At 39.9% G+C, this 19,821-nt stretch overlaps 1 protein-coding gene across 13 annotated transcripts in view; it reads right to left on the reverse strand.

Moving 5' to 3' along the window:
• Positions 1-19,821, reverse strand: part of VPS13B (vacuolar protein sorting 13 homolog B) — a 914,031-nt gene that overhangs the window by 142,631 nt on the left and 751,579 nt on the right. For all 13 annotated transcript variants that reach the window (XM_037892217.2, XM_037892214.2, XM_027818377.3 and 10 more), the window contains exon 36: positions 2,584-2,991. In XM_037892217.2, the coding sequence (XP_037748145.1) occupies positions 2,584-2,991 (408 nt within the window). The remainder of the gene's footprint in view (positions 1-2,583; positions 2,992-19,821) is intronic.

Here is a 19,821-nt window from a genome sequence, read left to right on the forward strand (position 1 = left end):
GATACGCTAACTTTAATAGGAGAAATGTGAAGAGAGTCTGTTGATCTCTCTTTATTGTCTAGCTAGGGAAGTTATTCATAGAAAATGATTAGCTTCCATTTTGATTAGATTTGGCACTGCTGTCGCTTTATTTAAAACTGCTTGCCAGAATAAAAACATACTAGAGACTTGAGTGTAGTTTACAGCATTCAAAAAAACCCAAACATAATCTGTCTCCTGGAACTGCCTGAAAGATTAAGAAATACAACTTTGTAGCAGAACGTTTCTGAGGCTTAATGTGCAAGTCAAGGTAAGTCCTTCTGGGAGGATGAAAACTCAGGGGGAAGTGATATACACTGCTGAGTTTGCCAAATTGCTTTAAAGTACAGTGACAGTCCAGGCTTGGCTTTGATATATAGAAGCTTATGTGAACACCATAATGTACCATCGGAGGGATAAAGTATGAGTATGAAAGAAGGGAAGTGATGGAAAGAAAGAGGATTAGAACACACAAAAGGCTAAAACTATGTAAAGGATATTAAAAATGCCCTTTACTCTACTCAGTTGCTGCTCTTTCCATGCGAGGATTGAGATACAATTGGAAAAGCGTGGGAATACATTCACTGTTTCTGTCTGTACTGCAATTTATTTGTGGATAAATCAAGAATTTCAGCCTCTAGCACTTTCATAGCCTTTCATGTTCTATGAACCTTGAATTTTTCATTTTTAACTTTTAAAACAATAAAAAAGCACTGAAGTTTATTGGCCTGAGCAGGAATATTTCTGATGAAAAAGAAATAAATCACCTAGTTTGGCCTAGAACTCATACTTCTCAGCTACAAAACCATTTTCTTTATCTCTTAAGCTACACTGCCAGCTGGCTAGGTCTGGCTAACTTCCAGATCATGTAAATGCACCATCTTACTAGTTTTACTAAGAGACTAACCAATAGAGTTTATAAAGTGGTGCAAAAATCCTTAAACGTAAAGGGGAATCTATTTATGTTTGCATTCTGCTAATTCTACTTAGGGTGTGAAATTCCTTACATTTTTGGGCCAGTCTACACTAGAAGTGCTACATCGGAGCAGCTGTGCTGCTGTATCACGTCTGATGCAGACACTCTCTGCCAATGGAAGAGAGCTCACCTGTCAGCATAATTACTCCACCTCTTCGAGAGGCGGAAGCTATGTTGGCGGGAGGGTGTCTCCCACTGACATAGTGCCGGTGTGGCCAGCGCTTAGGTTGCTGTAACTTGTGTCGCTCAGTGTGGTGGCTTTTCCACACCCCTGAGTGACATAAAGCGGTAGTGTAGATGTGCCCTAAGTCTCACAGCAGTGACAGCAGTTGTCACAACTGGAAATTTCATTTTCTGTCTGAGAGTGTCTGTGTGCCTAATTCCCATTGATTCTATTGATTTCAGTGAGAGTTAGGTGCCTAGGCACTTTTGAAAATCCCACCACAAGTCTATCTACATCTTTAGGTACCTAAATACCTTTAAAAATCTGGTCTCTTGTTCTACTGTGTGGAAGTTCTAATTTGTCTCTCTTGTATGCATACACATTAGCAGCATTTCTTACAGTATCCATGTAGTCAGAATTCAACCCAGAATTATGAAAAATTAATAATAAAACAGTAGCAATTAATATTTACAGTACTTTGTAATTTATCCCAGGCCCTCAAACATTTTACAAATACCATTAAACCATATAACATCCCTGACAAGTACAGGAAGTACTGAAACTATTCCCTACATTTACTAATGGAGAAACTGAGGCAGAGACAGGTTAGCTTATTGGTTCAAGGCCACACAGTAAGTCCAAGGCAAAGCCAGAAATAGTACTCAGTAAGCCTGAATTCCAGTCCCCAGTTCTAATTACTACACAATATGAAAAAGAATATAGGAGAGGGCAGGCTTGGTTTCTCTAATACTGGTGAACTACTTTATAAAATCGTAGTTCTAAAATTTACAGAGTTTGAGTGGGTTTGGGGAGGGTTTTGGGGGGAAGGTTGACTTTTTTTGGTGGTCTACTGGTTACAGTAAAAGACTGGAAATCAGGATTCTTGGAAATCTAGATTCTCCAATCCACTAAAGCCACTTTGTGCTATGTAAGCTGTGCGAAGTGGCCTTAAAGTGATGGGAGAAAGCTAATGGAGAATTCCAGGAGAACACTCTGCCAGCAGAAAGCTGGTGGAGATGGCACTGCTAACTCCTGTGTCAGCCTTCCCCACCCCCTGGGCTAAAGGGACCAGGGGAGAGGTGCGGAGGACAGGACAGAGAGGGAGGGAGATGGGCAGAGTGGAGCTCTACTATCATAGGGAACCTTATGATAGCAGCATAAATTAGGGATGCCCCTGTGTAGCCATAACTTGTTCCAGGTCAGAGAGCCCCAAATCAGGGAACTGCAACCAGTTAACTGAGCTCCACATCAAACCCCAACTCCTACCTCAGAGTAGAGAATTAAGGTAATTGATTCTGCTACTAACCACTGTGTTACCTGGAGCAACAACACAAATCTCTATATCTCACTTTACCAAGCTGTAAAATGGGTAATATAATGACACTTATACAAATAAGTAGCATCTTTCATTTTTAAAAGCTCTTACCTGTAGTTTTATGTCCAGCTTTGACATGCAGACTTCCACTGAGGGTTGATAAAGATGCTAACAGGCAAGGTTTATTTGGGTGTGGCATGGTTTCCATAGAAACAACCATTTGAGCAGTCTGAATGGAAATCTTTTGAAAACAGGAAACAACTCTCCACAAGTTTTCTTGGACTGAAGTCATTTTCTCTCCATTAGCAGTTACTGCAGGTGGAGAATCCTTTCTACTGGAACATTCGGGTGCTGATATGTCATCCTTGATTGGAATGCTATTGGCTGAAGAATCAGCCTCTTTGCTAGTCTCATAGTCATTCGTCCTTATGATTTTCTTCAGGAAATGATTTATTTGATCAAGTTTGACAAAGCTCAAGTTTGCTTTCAAAGGCTTTGATATAGCCACATTTATGTCAGCTGCAGAAAAGATTTGAGAGAGACAAAAACATTATCAATTACTCATTTAATGGAAAAAATAATTACCATTTATTTGAAGTATGGAGGGAGAATGCTATTTCTCTGGCTGATTTTGACATTTCAATAAAATTACTAAAAACAGTGATCACTGTTTGAATGGAAGAAATCTAACCACAATCTTATTTTCTTGTTTCTGTTCAGGGATCATCACAGCCTTATGAAAAGACATAGACAAACTCCAGTGTGTAGGAGGGTAAATACATAAATCTGTGTGCATCAGACTGAAAATATATATTCCTCGTTCCTTTGAGTTTTTGTCAAGCAACTCTAGTGGTACTGTATATAAACTCTAAAGCTGACAGTGGAAATTTTCACCACACTTAAATTGATGGATAATGTGTATACTTTTTTGGTTTTCTACTCAGTGGTTATATCATACTGTTTTAAATGTATTTTGTGCTTAAATGTGAACAGTAAAGCAAACCTAAAAAATTAGTTATGCTTAATCTCTGCTTTGGGGAAACATTCAGGACAGAAATAATGTAACCTTTTATAAATATTTCCCCGCTCTGTGAAATCTTCTTGGTACTTCCTGTGAAATTATATTGATACTTCCTGGTTTAATTAAAATATCTCAAAATGCATTATTTTGAGAAATCACAATAAAATGAATTTCATGGGTTGCCATGACATTTCTAATAGTTGTGATGTTATATTCCCGCAAAGTACCAAGACGATTGTGCAGGTGGGCAGCAGAATTTTTTGGTTAGTTAAATCTTATTTTTATGCTGCTGAACACTTCTCAGAGCCAGTGAGTTGGGGCTTTCAGCACAGAAATCCAGGTTTAACTCAGTTTTTATTGTCCCGGCCACACTATAAGAAAGACAGGGGGCAATGGATGTGGTTTAATTAAAACAGAACTTTACCCACTTAAAATATGTGGGAATACGCAACAACAAATCACACAGTGCAGGCCATCAATATTTCCTTAATTGTTTCCCCTTACTTTCAGCCCTCCCCCTACCCAACCTGATTCCATGTAACCTATTGCTGGGACCCTGCTGCCCTCCCCTCATATAAGGATTAAGGGGGCTAGAAAAAAGGAGGGAGTTGGCTTCCCACTGTACCAGACATTAGGAGCCCTGAACCCACTTCCCCACCTCCTTTAAGAGATACTTTCCTCTAAATCCCCTTCCAATCCATTTCCCCCCCACCCCGATAACTATATCCCTTCCATAATGAGGACCTGCACTGAGCATCTGCCAAATTTTTTAGTTATTACATTGCGACATCATAACCTATTTCCTCTGTGCCACCCCACCATGTCCCAGACCAGCTGTGGGGAAAGCAAAAAAACCCATCCCATCTTGGGCAGTCTGTCAGTGAGGGAAAAATTCCTTTCCAGCCCCCCAAGTAAAAAGGCAACTAGCATAATGCCCACAGCAGATCATGAGGAAACCCAGTTCTACTCCTAATCAGTCTGCGGGAGGGTGGGTGTTGCCAGCCTGATCACAGTGACAGAGGGCTTCTCCTCAACTGCCTGGGGTATAAGTAGCCCTCTCTCCCAGGTCATCTGGAAGGGCAGCGTCTCCACACACATACCTGGTCCAGCTACTTCCTGTTCCTCCCTGCCCATCCAGGTAATTTCCCCCCTTCCTCATCTTTTGTACTAATTGAAGAGTGAGCCCCTTGTAGGGGCAACAACCCCTTTTCATCCAGTCAGCCAGACAAGAAGCCGCTGCACACAGTCTCTGTGAGTACATTTTTGCTTTGGGGTTCAGCTTTCATTCGGTAATGAAGAATGAAAAATTGTAGTTGCCTTTTTAAGGAAAAAAGGGTTTTTCCCCCCCTTCTGTACAGTTCTTTTCAGTTACAGAGCACAATTTGTGATCACTTTCATTCATGCAACTCAGCTGTCTGAAATGTTCACAACAAAATACAAAACTGCCTAATTTTAGGTTTTGTTACAAGTACATGTTGCAGACAGTTTGTTGAAAGGTTCACATAGGTTGATAAACCTTTAAATCAAAGTTGGGCCAAGTTTCAAGACCAGCTTCTTCTTTTAAGGCAAAATCATTTGAGATTTGTGGTTTAGCCAGATGAACTCAGCTTTTCTGCTTCTCAGGCAATATGAAACTTTTTACCTCAAGGGTTAAGGGCAGCAAGATTAGATCCTTACACCACAATTCAGAAAATCACATAAGCACACACTTAAGTTTACCATTGATTTCAACAGGCTTAAGTACAAGCTTAAAAGCTTTCCTGAATCAGGACCTTAGTCTCTAAAAGTAAAACTAGCGCTATTTTCCTACAATGACAGGACATAAACTTGCTAATGGGAAGGTCAGACTTCCATTATATCTTTAAGGAAACAAATGTGGAATTTGAAATAAAGGCTTCCTGGAAAAATGTTATTAATGCTTCATTGGCAGCAGTTAGCTGTAAATTACAGTTGAAAAACTATTTTAATCATAAAACTCACCATTTTAATTAATACCTTTCTGAAAAATTTTCCTTTTGTGCTGAAACTTTCCATGTTGAATTGAAAAGTGTTACACTAGCTAAGACAGGTAAATAATAGAAAGGCCCATATACAGGCTAAAAGGATGGGCAGAAAATAACAAAATAAGAAACAACTTGAAATAAAGTGAGAAAGAAGGGCATGGAAAGTCACGGAGATCCAGATTTTAAAAAGTATTTAGGTGTACTGCACTCAGTGTTGCAATGCCTAACTGACTTAGGAGCCTAAATCCCAATTTTAAAAGGGATTTAGGCATTAGAATCCTAAATCCCCTTTAAAATTGAGATGTAGGCTCCTAAATCAGTTAGGCATTGCAACGATGAGTACAGCAGCACCTAAAAGCAATACCTTTAAAAGTCTGGGCCTAAGACTAAATCTCTCTGATTTTCTCCAGGACTCACCATCCCAAATAAACAAGGAAACATTTAAAAAAGTAAAAAATCTATCAGTAAAATTTTCAAAAGCGCCTAAATTCCCAAGTCCTACTGGGATTTGGCTTCCTAAATCACCTAGATGTTTTGGAAAACCATACCTGTTAGACCATCTTTATACATCAATGAAGTTGCACTGAAGGACCAGATTCAAAATATTTGTTGGTGTTGCTTCACAGTTAAGCATGTGAGAAACTGGAGGCGAGACACCTTATTTTTCAAGAGCATATTTGACTACTGATGCTTTCCTGCAGCAATATATTCTACTTCTGCAGACAGCAAGAATAAATACATCCTAATATACATGTTCCACAGGAGAGGTGACAAGATAAAATCCTAGAGTATTCTGCATGAGAGAGCCTTAAAGGACAGATGAGTAATTGCCCAGTAGTACTCTCTTGGGATCTCTCAGACAGAGAAAGATATAGGGATAGATTAGTCAGAGATTGGACTGAGGTGCACTTGCAGAGCTGAGCAGGGAAACTTGCACAGCACCTGTCTCATTATGTCTGTATTTAATTAGTGCTATTAGTCACCTGCTTTCATAAACCTTGAATTCATCCAAAAAGCAATTAAAAAAAAAGTTAGCACTAAAACACAGGAGCAACACAAGCCAGGGTAAGTGGATGGCTTCCCTGTTTTCCTCACTGAAACTGTGTGTGTCACACAGTAAAAAATGTTGTCATGCCTGATAACTTGGCAAATTTTATATTAGGTTATTATTATACATTGAATCAGGCTTAACAGAAATTGGTGGGTCAGCCAAAAGCATAACTGCAGAAAATTTAACGTTGCAGCCTTTATTGCAAATATTTTAACAATCTCATAATGACAAAATTATGCAACAAGATTCTTTGGCATTTTAAGTAAAACATAAAAAATAAAAATAAAACTGAGCAATCCACATTATTTTATTGTTTGCCGGGTTTTATACTTTCTCCTTAACACTGCGAAAGGAACATTAACCTTCACTCTGAGAAAAATTTAAGTGATGGACAGAATATATATCAGTGGAGATTGGTGACATTTTACAGCAGCAGATAAAGATCATAATGGGTGAAATTTTCAACCCCTTACTTGGCCCCTTCATACCAGGTAAAAGGGCCACTAAAAACCATGGATACAGGTGGGAAAGAATTCCCCAGGTTCAAGAACTAAGACAGACAGCTACAGACTGTCTTTTGAGGACACCTTCACAAGCCATGGCATACAGGTGGGAAGGGCATGGAGGGGGTAGGGCCACAGCATGTAGCGCAGAACAGATTCTGGGCAGTGTTGCTGTCCACAGGCAGGCGGACACATGGGTTGCAGTAATTTAGGCAGTCCTTCAGAGTTATCTAAATTACACTAGAATCAGGATGGAGCAAAGGTGGCTTATAGCTACGTTAGCTGTCTCCTGAAGGGCAAATTCTCTGCCCTGCAGCATGGAATGAGATTCAAAACAGGATAGGCAATTCCCACCCCATCCTCATCTTAGGAGCTTCCACTGCAAATAAACAATAAAGGGATCCTTAACAAACTGGGATAAAGTGGACTATTCCAAATTACATAACTACATATGAATAAACTGTATTAGAGGATCTCATGGAAAAATATTTTCTTCCAGTGAAAAGTGCATGTAATTAATCTGCTTTCCTGTTTGCTGTAATTCTCTCTCCATTCCCTTGCCACATATCTTTAGATTACCAAGTGAATCCAGTTCTGTCAGTTATTAGTTTCTAATTACCCTTCACAACTTTCTGAACAGCTACTAGGAAACAGAATGATGAAATGACTATTGAGTTAAAAGGAGATTAGACAAACATAAATAAATTACACTTATTATATGCTCCCACCACACCAGGAGATGACTTAACGGTGAAAGGAAAAGAATCACGTTGCAATAATGAAATCAGAGAGGGAATTCGGATCCCAGAGGCGATTCTATGGAGTTTATGTTAACGTATACCTTGTGGGGGACCAAAAATCAACTGGAATAGTTTCCTGAAAATTATTTCCAGCTATTTTCTCATTTAAAATGTTCCAACTTCACTTGACCCATTAGTCATCATATTACTTACATTTATTATGTATTTTGAAATATATTACAAAAAACCCAATGGATTCAATATGGCCTGTTTTAACAAAATCATAACATCTATAAAAGAAAATGTATAAGCAGCACTCTGAAAATTCTGTCTGAAACAATTTCTTCCTTTGTCATTTCATTATTAAAGGTGTACCAAAAATAGGTACAGACTTACAGCACTGTGACTATTTTTTCTCTCTGTGAAATATTTGCGGATGCTCTGTGTTGATGTCTTTTTATACCATGAATTAGGGGTGACTGTGTAATTCAAAAGTGGCAGAGCCATGAATGAGTTGTGTTGGTCAACCCCAATGACTGGAATGAAAAATTCTATACATACATGGACCAGTCTGTTAAAATAATACCAGGCAATATTGTATTTCTTCTCCTGCTTAGGTTTCAGAGTAACAGCCATGTTAATATGTATTCGCAAAAAGAAAAGGAGTACTTGTGGCACCTTAGAGACTAACCAATTTATTTGAGCATCTTTTTTCTCCTGCTTAGCATTTCAAAGTTTGATTTTTTTGGTCAGTTTTCTCAGCAGTAAGTTGTGCCATTTCCAATAGAGCCTAACCTAGAATCCATGGCTAAGTTAGTTACTGGATGACTGTTTGAAATGCTGGGAAAGTGACAGAACCAAGACTATTTGCTTTTGGTAGATATGAAATATAAATATATCTTAAAATTGAAAATATATGACTTACATACTTCAGTTCTGAAAATATTAATATTTATACATGTTGTATTATCCTTACCAATTACTGTGGAGATAACGGCAATATACTTTAACTTGTAATGCCTAGGTATCTGACAGATAGGTTTCGCCATTACAAAGTCTACATTTGCCACAGTTATATCTGATGTACTACATTGTTTCCCTATACTTAGAATAGGAAAAAAGTGCCTCATCCTGCAAGGTGCTAAGTACCCTAAGCTCCTGTTGAAGTCAATGGGCTTGATCCTGAGAAGTGCCAGAATTGAAAATATAATAGGTCATTCTTTCTATTAATTTATATAGGGCCTACAGTGTGCTCGGCTCTATATATTTAATTTGGTGAATCAGAAAAGAAACCTCATGAGAAGGCAAAATGAAAAATATGGGTGTAAAAAAGTCATAGATCTCATAAGTATAGGATCTTTTCCAAGAGCAGTAGTGAGAGGGAAGGAGAAAGGAAAATGTGTTCTTTGCTGGGAATTTATTTTCTTAGACTCAGAGTATCCCATGATTTTAAATGGATATTTCCCTCTCTCCCAGAGGATTGGCGGGAGACCAGCCCTTTTACCCAGCTGGGACACAGGACTATCTCTTCTGAGTATTTTGCAGAACACCACCTTTCAAAGCTGTAAAATACTAAACTTCTTCATAACCACAAGATTTAATCCTACTATAAAGAAAACGGATGTCTGTCTGGAATAGAGCTTTCAACTATTAGGACTGGAGAAGCACCTTAACTCTTCTAAGAAATAGTTATCTGATGGAGGGTTAGATTGTGGGAAGTGTTTGGTTCCACATGATACCAGCATAACTTCTAGCTAGCTGCATTAGAAATCTTAGTGGGGTTTCTAATATTAGATGAATTGTTTGTAATCTTCCTCAGTTTCTCTTTCAAAATGAGGACACTTTCCTCAGTTGTGTCTAATGTGACCCACCAGAAGTTGTAGTCTTTGTATTTGAAAAATGTGTCTTTTTCTTTGTTTTCCATAAAGCCATATTTCTACAGCTGCTGCCATAACTGGGCCCCTTTTCCTTCTTGAGGGTGATCTGATGGGCAATGGGTAGAGGTTGGTTCCCATTCTAGGAAGCCTATTGTTAAAGACACTCTGTGAGGGTGACGGACTGAAAGGCAGGGTCCTGTACTGAAAGTGTCTCCTGTAGTTTCAGAAGCATATATACTTATGGTGATATACCATAATGACAGGGGGTCATGCATCTATCAATGACAGAAAATTCAGAAGGGGTAGGGATTCTATTTAAAGTCTACATAATGCATTTAGATTTCCAGGTGAACACATTGAGCAATTCAAGATCCAAGATGGCTTGAATATCTTGTTTCCTTTCAAGAACCACAAAGAATATTGAGTAGATTCCACAGGATCAGTCATTTGATAGGAGAGGTTTTATGGCCAAATGTGAAGTAGATATGAGATGAGTTGTTTGTCCTTCCTGAATTCTTTAATTTTGGAGATGTCAAACATCTTTCTTTCAGGGTACTGGATCAGTTCTGTCAAATCGCACATCTCTGCAGAAGCCCTCTCATGTGGACTGCCTCCTTTGGATGGGGTTCCCTCAAATCATGCTGTGGATTTGGGGATGCTAGATATTGCAGAACTGTAGTCTGGGCACGGGAGAAAAATCCAGATCAATCTATTACATATCCTCTTCCTGATTAATAGTCTTCTTCAGAACTTAGAAGACTGGTGGGCACAAACTGTCTGTTTCTAGACAACTGCTTTAGGACATGCCTACACGAGCACTTATGCTGGCAAAACTTTTGTTGCTCAAGGGTGTGACACCCCCCCGCCCCCCGCGCGACATAAGTTTTGCCGGCATAAGCGCTCTTGTGCACATCGCTATTTCGGTGGGAGATGCTCTTCCACTGACATGGCTACTGCCAGTCACTGAGCTGCTTTTATTATGTTGACGGGAGAGCTCTCTCCCATCGCATGAGCACTCTTACACCAGCACAGCTGTATTGATACAGTTGTGCCGCTATAAGCTTGTTAGTGTAGACATGGCCTTAGTCTCTTATAAAATCAAAGCAATGTAGAGCTGGAAGAGACCTTGATAGGTCTTCTAGTCCAGCCCCTGTGTTGAGGCAGGTCCAAATATACCTACACCATTCCTGAAAGGTGTGTTTGTCTAACCTGTCCTTAAAAACCTCCAGTGACAGGGATTCCACAACCTCCCTTGGAGGCCCAGTCCAATACTTCACTATCTTATAGTTAGAAAGCTTTTCCTAATATTGAACTTAAATCTCCCTTGCTGCAGATTAAGCAGATGACTTGTTATCCTACCTTCAGTAAGCACAATGGATCACCATCCTCTTAGTAACAGCCTTTTACATATTTGAATACTGCTATCAGATCCCCCTTCAGTTGTCTTTTCTCATTTTAACCTTTCCTCATAGGTGAGGTTTTCTAAACCTTTCATCGTTTTTGTTGCTCTCCACAGGACTCTCTCCAATTTGTCCATATTTTTCCTAAAGTGAGGCATCAGGAACTGGACACAGTACTATAGCTGAGGCCTCACTAGTACCAAGAAGAGTGAGACAATTACCTCCTATGTCTTACATACAACACTCGTGTTAATACGCCACACAATGATATTAGCCTTTTTTGCAACTGCATCACATTGTTCATTCATATGCAATTTGTAATCCACTATAATCCTCAAATCTTTTTCGGCAGTATTATTGTCCAGCCAGTTATATTTCGTATCTCTGCATTTGATTTTTCCTTTGTAAGTGTAGGATTTGGCACTTGTCTTTATTGAACATCATTATTTTGATTTCAGACTAATCCTCCAATTTATCAAAGTCATTTTGAATTCTAATTCAGTCCTCCAAAGTCCTAGCAACCCCTCCCATATTGGTGTCACCCACACATTTTATAAGCATACTCTTCACTCCAGTATTCAAGTCATTAATGAAAATATTGAACAGTACCAAACCCAGGACAGACCCCTGCACAACCCCACTAGATACATCCTCCCAGTTTGACAGCGAACCATTGATAACTACTCTTTGAATATAGTTTTAGAACCAGTTTTGCCGATTTATCATAATTTCATAGAGCACGTATACCTAGTTTGGTTTATGACAATGTCAGGTGGGATTGTGTCAAAAGCCTTACTAAAATCAAGATATAGTACATCTCCATTTCCCCCACTATTCAGTAGGATAGTAAACCTGTCAAAGAAGGAAATTAGGTTGATTTAGCATGATTTGTTCTTGTGAAATCCATGTTGACGATTACTTATAACTCTATTTTCCTCTAGGTGCTAACAAATTGACTGTTTAATAATTTGTTCCAATATCTTTCCAGGTGTATAATTTCCTGGGTCCTCTTTGTTCTTTCCTTTAAAGATAGACATTCTGTTTTCCCTTCTCCAGGTCTCTGAGATCTCACTTACCTTCTCTGAGTTCTCAAAGATAATTGCTAATGGTTCTGAAATTGTTTCAGCTAGTTCCTTAAGTACCCTAGTGTGAACTCCATCAGGCCCTGCCCACTTGAATAGATCTAACTTATCTAAATATTCTAAATAACCTATTCTTTCCCTATTTTGTCTTGCATTCTCCCCCTCCCACTTTGTGTTAAGTATCTGGTCACAATTTACCTTCTAAATGAAGACTGAAGCAAAACAGGCATTAAACACATCAGCCTTCTAGATGTTATCCCTTATTAGCTCTCCTTTCACACTAAGTAGAGCCCCCTGCACTTTCCTTCATCTTTCTCCTACTCCTAATGTATTCCCAGAACCTCTTCACCTTGTCTTTTATGTTCCTTGCTAGTAACTCATTTTGTGCCTTACCTTTCTGATGTTGCCTTACATGTTTGTCTAGTCTTTTGAACTCAACCGTAGCAATTTGTCCATGTTTCCATTTTTTTAATAGGAGTTTTTTTTGATTTTCAGGTCATTAAAGAGCTCCTAATGCAGCCAAATTGGCCTCTTACTATTTTTCCTATCTTTCCTTTGCATCAGGACAGTTTGCTGTTGTGCCTGAGCAATCTTTCCCTTAGATTTTCTGTCCATGGGACCTTACCTACCTGTTCTCTGAGTTTGTTAAAATCTGCTTTTTTGAAGTCCATTGCCTTTATTCTGCTGCTTTCACTCCTTCCTTTTAATAGAATCATGAAATTTATCATTTCACAATCACTTTCAAACAGATTGTCCTCAACCTTCAGATTTGCAACCAATTCCTCCCTGTTGATCAGAATAAAGTCTAATATGGCTGTCCTCCTGGTTATTTCCCAAAACAAAAAGTTGTTACCAATACATTCCAAGAACTTACTGGATATTTTGTGTTTTGCCATATTACTTTTCCAACAGATATCTGGGCAGTTAAAATCCCCAGGTGTTGGCCTGTCACTTGAAAGAACTGCCCACGGACAGAGAGAGTTCATAGGTGCAGTTCACACCTGAACCATACGTAACACTTTCCTTAACATAATCTTAAAAGAAGCAGGAGGGGGAAATATTAGTCTTGGGTTTCTTTGTCTTTTTACCTTGATCCAAATTGGGAATGGGGAGCTAATGACAATTTATGAAGCCTCTTCTAGCTTTTGGATTTCTTTTATTAGAGACTCTTATGATGCTGGACCAGTGACAAATGAGAGCAGTGCAACGACTAGTCTTTTCTTCACCTTTATTTTGAGAAGATTCAAGGCTTGCAATTCAGACATTTCCTCATTACTAAAGAGCCACTCTGAATACAAATCGGAATTGTCTTTACCATCCTCAGATTTCCCTTGTTAACACTTTTTATGTTGGGAAGCGATAGGCTCTGGGGAGCAGAATGAGACTCGTGGGCAGGATTTTTTTCCCTATTGTTTGTCCTATTGACAGACTAAGGCTCCTGTTTATTGAGGATGGTGGAACTGGATCCTGGTCACTTTAACAGTCCATCCTGACTACTGTCAAGGGAAACGTAGGCAGGATAGGAGGCACAGGAGGAGCATGGTTTCCCCAGACAGTAGGGGTAGGATAGTCCCTTGTTTGTGGAGACATAAGCTGCTTGCTTCCCCAGGGAGACAAGCAGTCATGGCACTACTTCTGGTGGCACTCATATTAACTGGTTAGTGGGCATTTGGGGGAGTGGTGAGAACACACATAGTCACTTCCTGTTGCAGCTGTACTGGAATCTGGGGCAGGGCTGGTTTTAGAGGGGAAATGGCAGCATGACTGAGGTTGTCCGAGAAGCTACTATAGTTAGAAACAACTGCATAGGAGGTGTTGCCAAGACTCTGAACTAATACAGATATTTTCTCCACAGTCTGCTTTCAAGTTGCCTCTGCTGCTCCCTCCTGCTTTGGATCCTGCTTGAAAAGGGATGGGAGAGCAGTACTGGTGCCTGCTCAGCCATCTCAGCATGGCCTTTGCCCCATGCACTGGCTGCAATGTGGAATCTTTCCCATAGTCATTATGGGGGGCACCAGCACTCCATACATGTCTGGAATCTTACGGTCACTGGAGATTCCGACAGGACTGTGATGGGGTGTTCACCCCACACTTGCCCTGAAGGGGTTAATGTAGACTAAGAAGGGGGCCACAGACAGTCCACAACTAAGGGGAATCGGGTGGCTTAAGTAACCCCCTGACTGGGATTGGGGCAAATAATGAGGGAGCCCAACTGAGGAGGAACGAGCTGGACTGGGTTTATAAAACGGGAAGTTGGCCGCAGAGAAGAGTCTGCAAGGTAGCAGTCTGCGGTCATTCTCTGAGACAAGGGAGGTGTGTTTGAAGCTGTAGAAGCAAGTAACCTACAATTGCTTCCTGGGAGAAGGGAGCTATGGGGCTGGCAAGCGAAGGAGGGAGAGCCAGAAGGTAAGGACAGGCTCAGGGAAAAGGCAGTAAAGATCAAGGATGGAACAGATTTGGGCTGCTGACTAGAGGATCCCTGTGCTGGAACCCGGAGTAAGGGGTGGGCCCGGGTTCCTCTACCAGCCACTGAGGAAGTGGCACCATAGGGACAGTGAGTGAGAAGACTTTGATACCCTGGAAAGGGAAATATGTATCGTGACCTGGCAGAAGGGCCAAGTCACAAAGAAGGAGCACCTAGAGTCACAGAGACCGAGAGAGAGAGTGCCAGCAGGGCGTGCAGCAAGCAGCAGAAAAGGGCCTCAGACCTGGAAAGAGGTAATCCCCAGAGAGGCCAGGAGGAGCCACCACCTGCAGTGAGTGGACCACGTGATAAGGATAAACAAGCCAAGCCCTCTGTGTCAGGATATACATGAGCATACAATGCATCTCTTGGCCTTGGTTTCCCTTTCTTCTCCTTGTCTGCCATCTTGATGATGGGACAGGAAAATACATCAGAAAACCTCATTCCCAAAGTTCCAAACATTTGCAGATTTTCTTTAACAAATCCAATATTCAAAAAAAAAAACTGGGTAAGGAAAATGTTTTAGTTAAGATGCCTGAAAAAGCTCGGTCATAAACAGATATCTGTAGCTATTGCTTTGGGTGGAGGGAAATATGGGTGGTCTATACTCCAGCCAGAACAAAAGGTTTACTCTGCCTCCAATCACCAACGGAGAGGCCCCACTATGAAGATAAAGGAACACGAGGGGAAAATGTAAGAAGATGAGAGAGAATGGAAAGAAGAACGGAGAAAAGAGGGGAAGAAGTGAGGAATTCTCCATGGAGAGCCACTGAAATAAACATGAAGGGAGAGGAGACAAGCAAACAACGAAACAGAAAAAAAAATAATGCTTAGGTTTAGGATTTTATTTCAGAGTTCACCAGAGCCTTCAAAGGGCATTTTGGCTCCCTGATGCTCTGGCTATATATATTTCATATGAGCCCTGATATACATGATCAGCCTGGATCCCAGGAAGTCCTCCCTTTCTAGGGGCTCCTAAGATCTAGAAAAGCCAATCACACAGGGTCTGGTCAAATCTGGCATCTGGAGCACTACATTTTGTTTAATCACGTGTCCCCCTTGAACATGCCTCTGCCACATAGAACTCAGATCTTTAGCCAGTCAAATTGTTTAGATGGTTCATCAGCAGATGCCTTTACAAGAGAATGATTCCTCTTTTAATCTCCGATTTTGATTCAGGCTTTGGCACCTATGGAAGACTTGGAAGCCAAACACCTAAGGAGTTTTTTCATGCTTCGCAAGAGTTCTTTAAGAAAAGGTCTCCCAGGACTTAATGCAGGAGCATGCTGTGAAGCAGTGTCTTATGGTCATTTTGGGCCCTTTCTGAGAGGACCTTGTAGCTGTCATAGGCATTAAGAGCCTTTTCCTGAGGCTCAAAAAGCATTTTTATGCCTATCTGAAACAAGGATATTCCAAGGCAAGAGAAATGCATCATCAGCCTAATTATTTTAAGATGGATCAGCCTAATGGCAGTGTGGTGTTCAAAATAATGGATGGGGCTGTAGGGAGTAAGTACCTTCCCCCCATCCTCCGCTTCTCTGCAAGTCAATCATATTTACAAAGTGGAAAACTGAGACACTGTGTTCAGGAGTGTCACAGGAAAGCCTTTTGGGGAGAGATTTGTGAGGAGAAGGGGACACCCTTTTCTCTCTTCCCCCTTTTAGAGAAATAACTTAAAAATTGGGACACATGACAGAAAAGATGAAGGTAGGAGAAAACAGTATTTATTCTCCCTGTCGTCCATTCACTGCTCCTTCCCAGCCCCAATATCTCATCCCCTCCGGTCTAGCTCTATCCTAACATCTGCTTCTTATCACCGTGACAAAACCAATTTATTCCCTCCTGCGTTAACCCTGCACCTCAACCCATTCCACTCCTGGTTCAGAATTTCCCCACTTCCCTCCAACCCAACCGCACAGAAACACCCTCCCACACACACCTGGCCCCAAAGCGGAAAACCCCTTCTCTTCTTACCTAGCCTTGGTAGCTCAGAACCAGCCCCCTTAATTCTGAACACCTATTGTGCGTGCACACACACCGCTCTAGACTTAGAAAATCCATCCCCAGGCTCAAAATCCTTCCCTCTCCAACCTGACACTAGCCAGTACTAGCACCAGTATCAGAAAACACCCCCTTACTTGTTGCTGGGACTGAAGAATCAAGAGCAGAACCAATAAGGTGGATTGTGACTTCAGGGAACCATATACTCTTAATTAGCACTACAAAAGCCTACATTCCTGGTCTCTCTCTCCTCTCTCTTCTGCCTGTAGTTCATGTGCTGCAGGGACTCCAGGGGCTGCATAGATGATCTATGGAATATTGATACTGAATTGTACATGCCTCTAGCTGCCAGCTACTTTTCAAAAATGTTTCAGGTGCTATGTGACTAGGCAAATAACTACAGTTGATGTCTGTGGAGGCATCATCATGAAGGCGAACAGTAATTAAGTATTAATATTCCCTTTTTACAGATGCGGAAATTGAGGCACAAAGAGGTTTAATAATTTGCTTAAGGTTACCCAGCAAATCTGGGGAAGAGCCTGGAAAGGATCCTAGAGCCTGTAACTCAGAGGCCTGGTCTACACTGTGAAAAATCCACATCCCTGAGTGATGCAGTTAAACTGACCTAACCCCTGCTGTAGACAGCTCTAGGTCAATAGCAGAATTCTCCCATCGACCTACCTACCACTTCTCGGGCAGGTGGAGCACCTACGCCAATAGGAGACCTTCCCATTGGCATAGGCCGTGTCTTCACTGAAGCACTACAGCGGCGCAGCTGCAGAGGTGCAGCTGCATTGCTGTAGCATTTTAAGAAATAAAAGAATCCTAAGAAAAGAAATAAAGAATCAGCAAAAGGTAAAAGTAGACTTTAAAAGCACGGAAGACACGTCAAAATGATGGAAAAGATATAGAGTAACATTTTCAAAACCATCTACCTGACTTAAGAGCCTGAGTCCCATTTTCAATAGTGACATAGGCATCTAGAAGGCTATGTTTCATTTAAAGTCAGTGGGTCTTAGGCTGCTAAGTACCTAAGCCACTTTTGAACATTTTATCTGCATTATCTTCACACCTCATTGAATCCCTGAATTGTCATTTTTAATAAAAATAACTCTGTCAATAAAAAATAACATGCGCACACTACTATATTTGGCATATTTCTGTTTGTCCTCTTAATCAAATAAATGTCATTTCATGACTACAGTGTCAGTGGTTCAAAACTTGTTTGTAAAAGAACAATGAAAAAAATACCAGAGAGCTCAAATGTTTTTGCAAATGACCCTGAGTTAATTAGAAAAGTCTGCACCCTAGCCAGTTCCCCTTCTCACGTGTCTGCTCTCATTAAATCAAAAAATTCTCATTTCAAAGTTAACAAACACCATGGTTAACAAAACTGTTAAAATGGGATCAAGTGGGCACATTCCTAAGTTTATATATGATGTCATGTTAAGCATCCCACAGCTGAACTTGCAAGAAGTATGAATGATTTTTCAATATATTAAGTATCTGATCTAATGCTAATTTTCTCTCTATAGGCTAACTGTGCTGGGAACAGGTGGCCCTGCTTTCAATTACAGAGGGCTAACATGCCAGTGTGAGGCCTGGATTAGTTCACCTTCTCACAGGGAATTTGCTTCGGTTGGGAATGGATTTATTATGGCTTCACACATGGAACGGAGCTCATGTCAGTTGAGGGCAGTGACACATCATACGATTCAAATTAACCTGCTGTGGACTGTTCTACAGGGTTGAGATTGTGTATTAAAATGACGACATTTTAAAAACAGTTTGAAAGAAACCAGGATTGCCGAAGTGCAATGGTTCCAATTTGTTCCAACTAATCTATCACCTGCTAGAGATACTATTCTAGTGGATTTCTGGTAGCTGCTATTTACCAGGTTTCTCCAAATCACTGACCTTGCTAATGGGTACAATTGTTGCCTTTTGAGATAGAATTTTTTTTTTGAAGTGAGGCTTGGGTTTTTGTTTTTTTTTAATGTATAACTAGAGGCAAAGTATTCATCACAACATCACAACACAAGCAATGGAACGGAAAGACAAATAGACAGGCAAACTCAAAAGAAAAATCTTGAACTCTGTTTTATCATTCAGCAGAGGGACTACATCCTATTTCTTAATTTGACTGGATAAAATGTTCTACAGAAAATTATTCCAAATGGCAAAAAATCAAAAAGCTTAATAATTTCATACTTAAACTATCATCTTTCCAAGAAAATGTTAGGGAAAGAGGATTTTGGCACAGAAAAATTTGTGTTTTGCTTACAATTGTACTTTTAAGGCAAATAATAACATAAGTTATATTTAATAAATTTTTGAAACCTTTTGTAATATATTACATACAGCAAAAATATGTGGGATTTTTGTTCTAAAGTAAGACTTAAAGGGTAGGGATAGCAAGTAATTTAGTAATAAAACAACATGGTCATCTTTATTCTTTGTCTAAGAAGATAATTGGCCAGAAATAATCATCGGTTCAACTGTATCTAATGTAATCCTACATGTGAAGAATTAAATATACAAGTCCACTATTAGATTTACTATAACAATGGTTGTGCGTGTTGATCTAGCAGGAATTAAAAAAAAATTTTTTAGATAATTAGTTACTGTAGAAAAGGAAAGAATTGTTTTTTGGGGGTAAAGTTGAGTTCTGTTCCCACTGGCTCAGTGATATATGCTTATTTCTCCTAGGATCTTATTACCTAAAATCTGGAAGAAATATCAATTTTCGTTAGTTGCCAAAAATGTACAAAATAATCCACTCATTTGGCAAGAAGTGTATTAATGTATCCTGTTATTCCCATTTAATTGGTGGTTTCCAAGTCTAGCTACTAGCTGTAGTTTTTTTTATCTCTAAGTTAATATAGAGTGACAACCTGGCTTCCTGCATGGTGAAAAAATAAAATTTTTCTATGGAACAACATCTACTTATCTACTTTAGCTGACAAACTGTTTACAATAACTAAAGTTTCATCTAGAGATAGCAAATTTTGGGAACAATTTACAGACTGTTTTCTAACTGCTATACTGCATCATAAGTTATATACATGTTTGGACTAGTAGAGCTGATGTTTCAAACTCACCTTTCCAAAAATATTTTTCTTAGGAAAAATGTTTTACTTACTAAAAAACATTGAACCTTTGATACATGTACACAAGTATATTCCGTTGTCATTGCAATAGTTATAT

This window comes from Chelonia mydas, chromosome 2 (assembly GCF_015237465.2).
Source record: "Chelonia mydas isolate rCheMyd1 chromosome 2, rCheMyd1.pri.v2, whole genome shotgun sequence".
Lineage (NCBI taxonomy): Eukaryota > Metazoa > Chordata > Testudines > Cheloniidae > Chelonia > Chelonia mydas.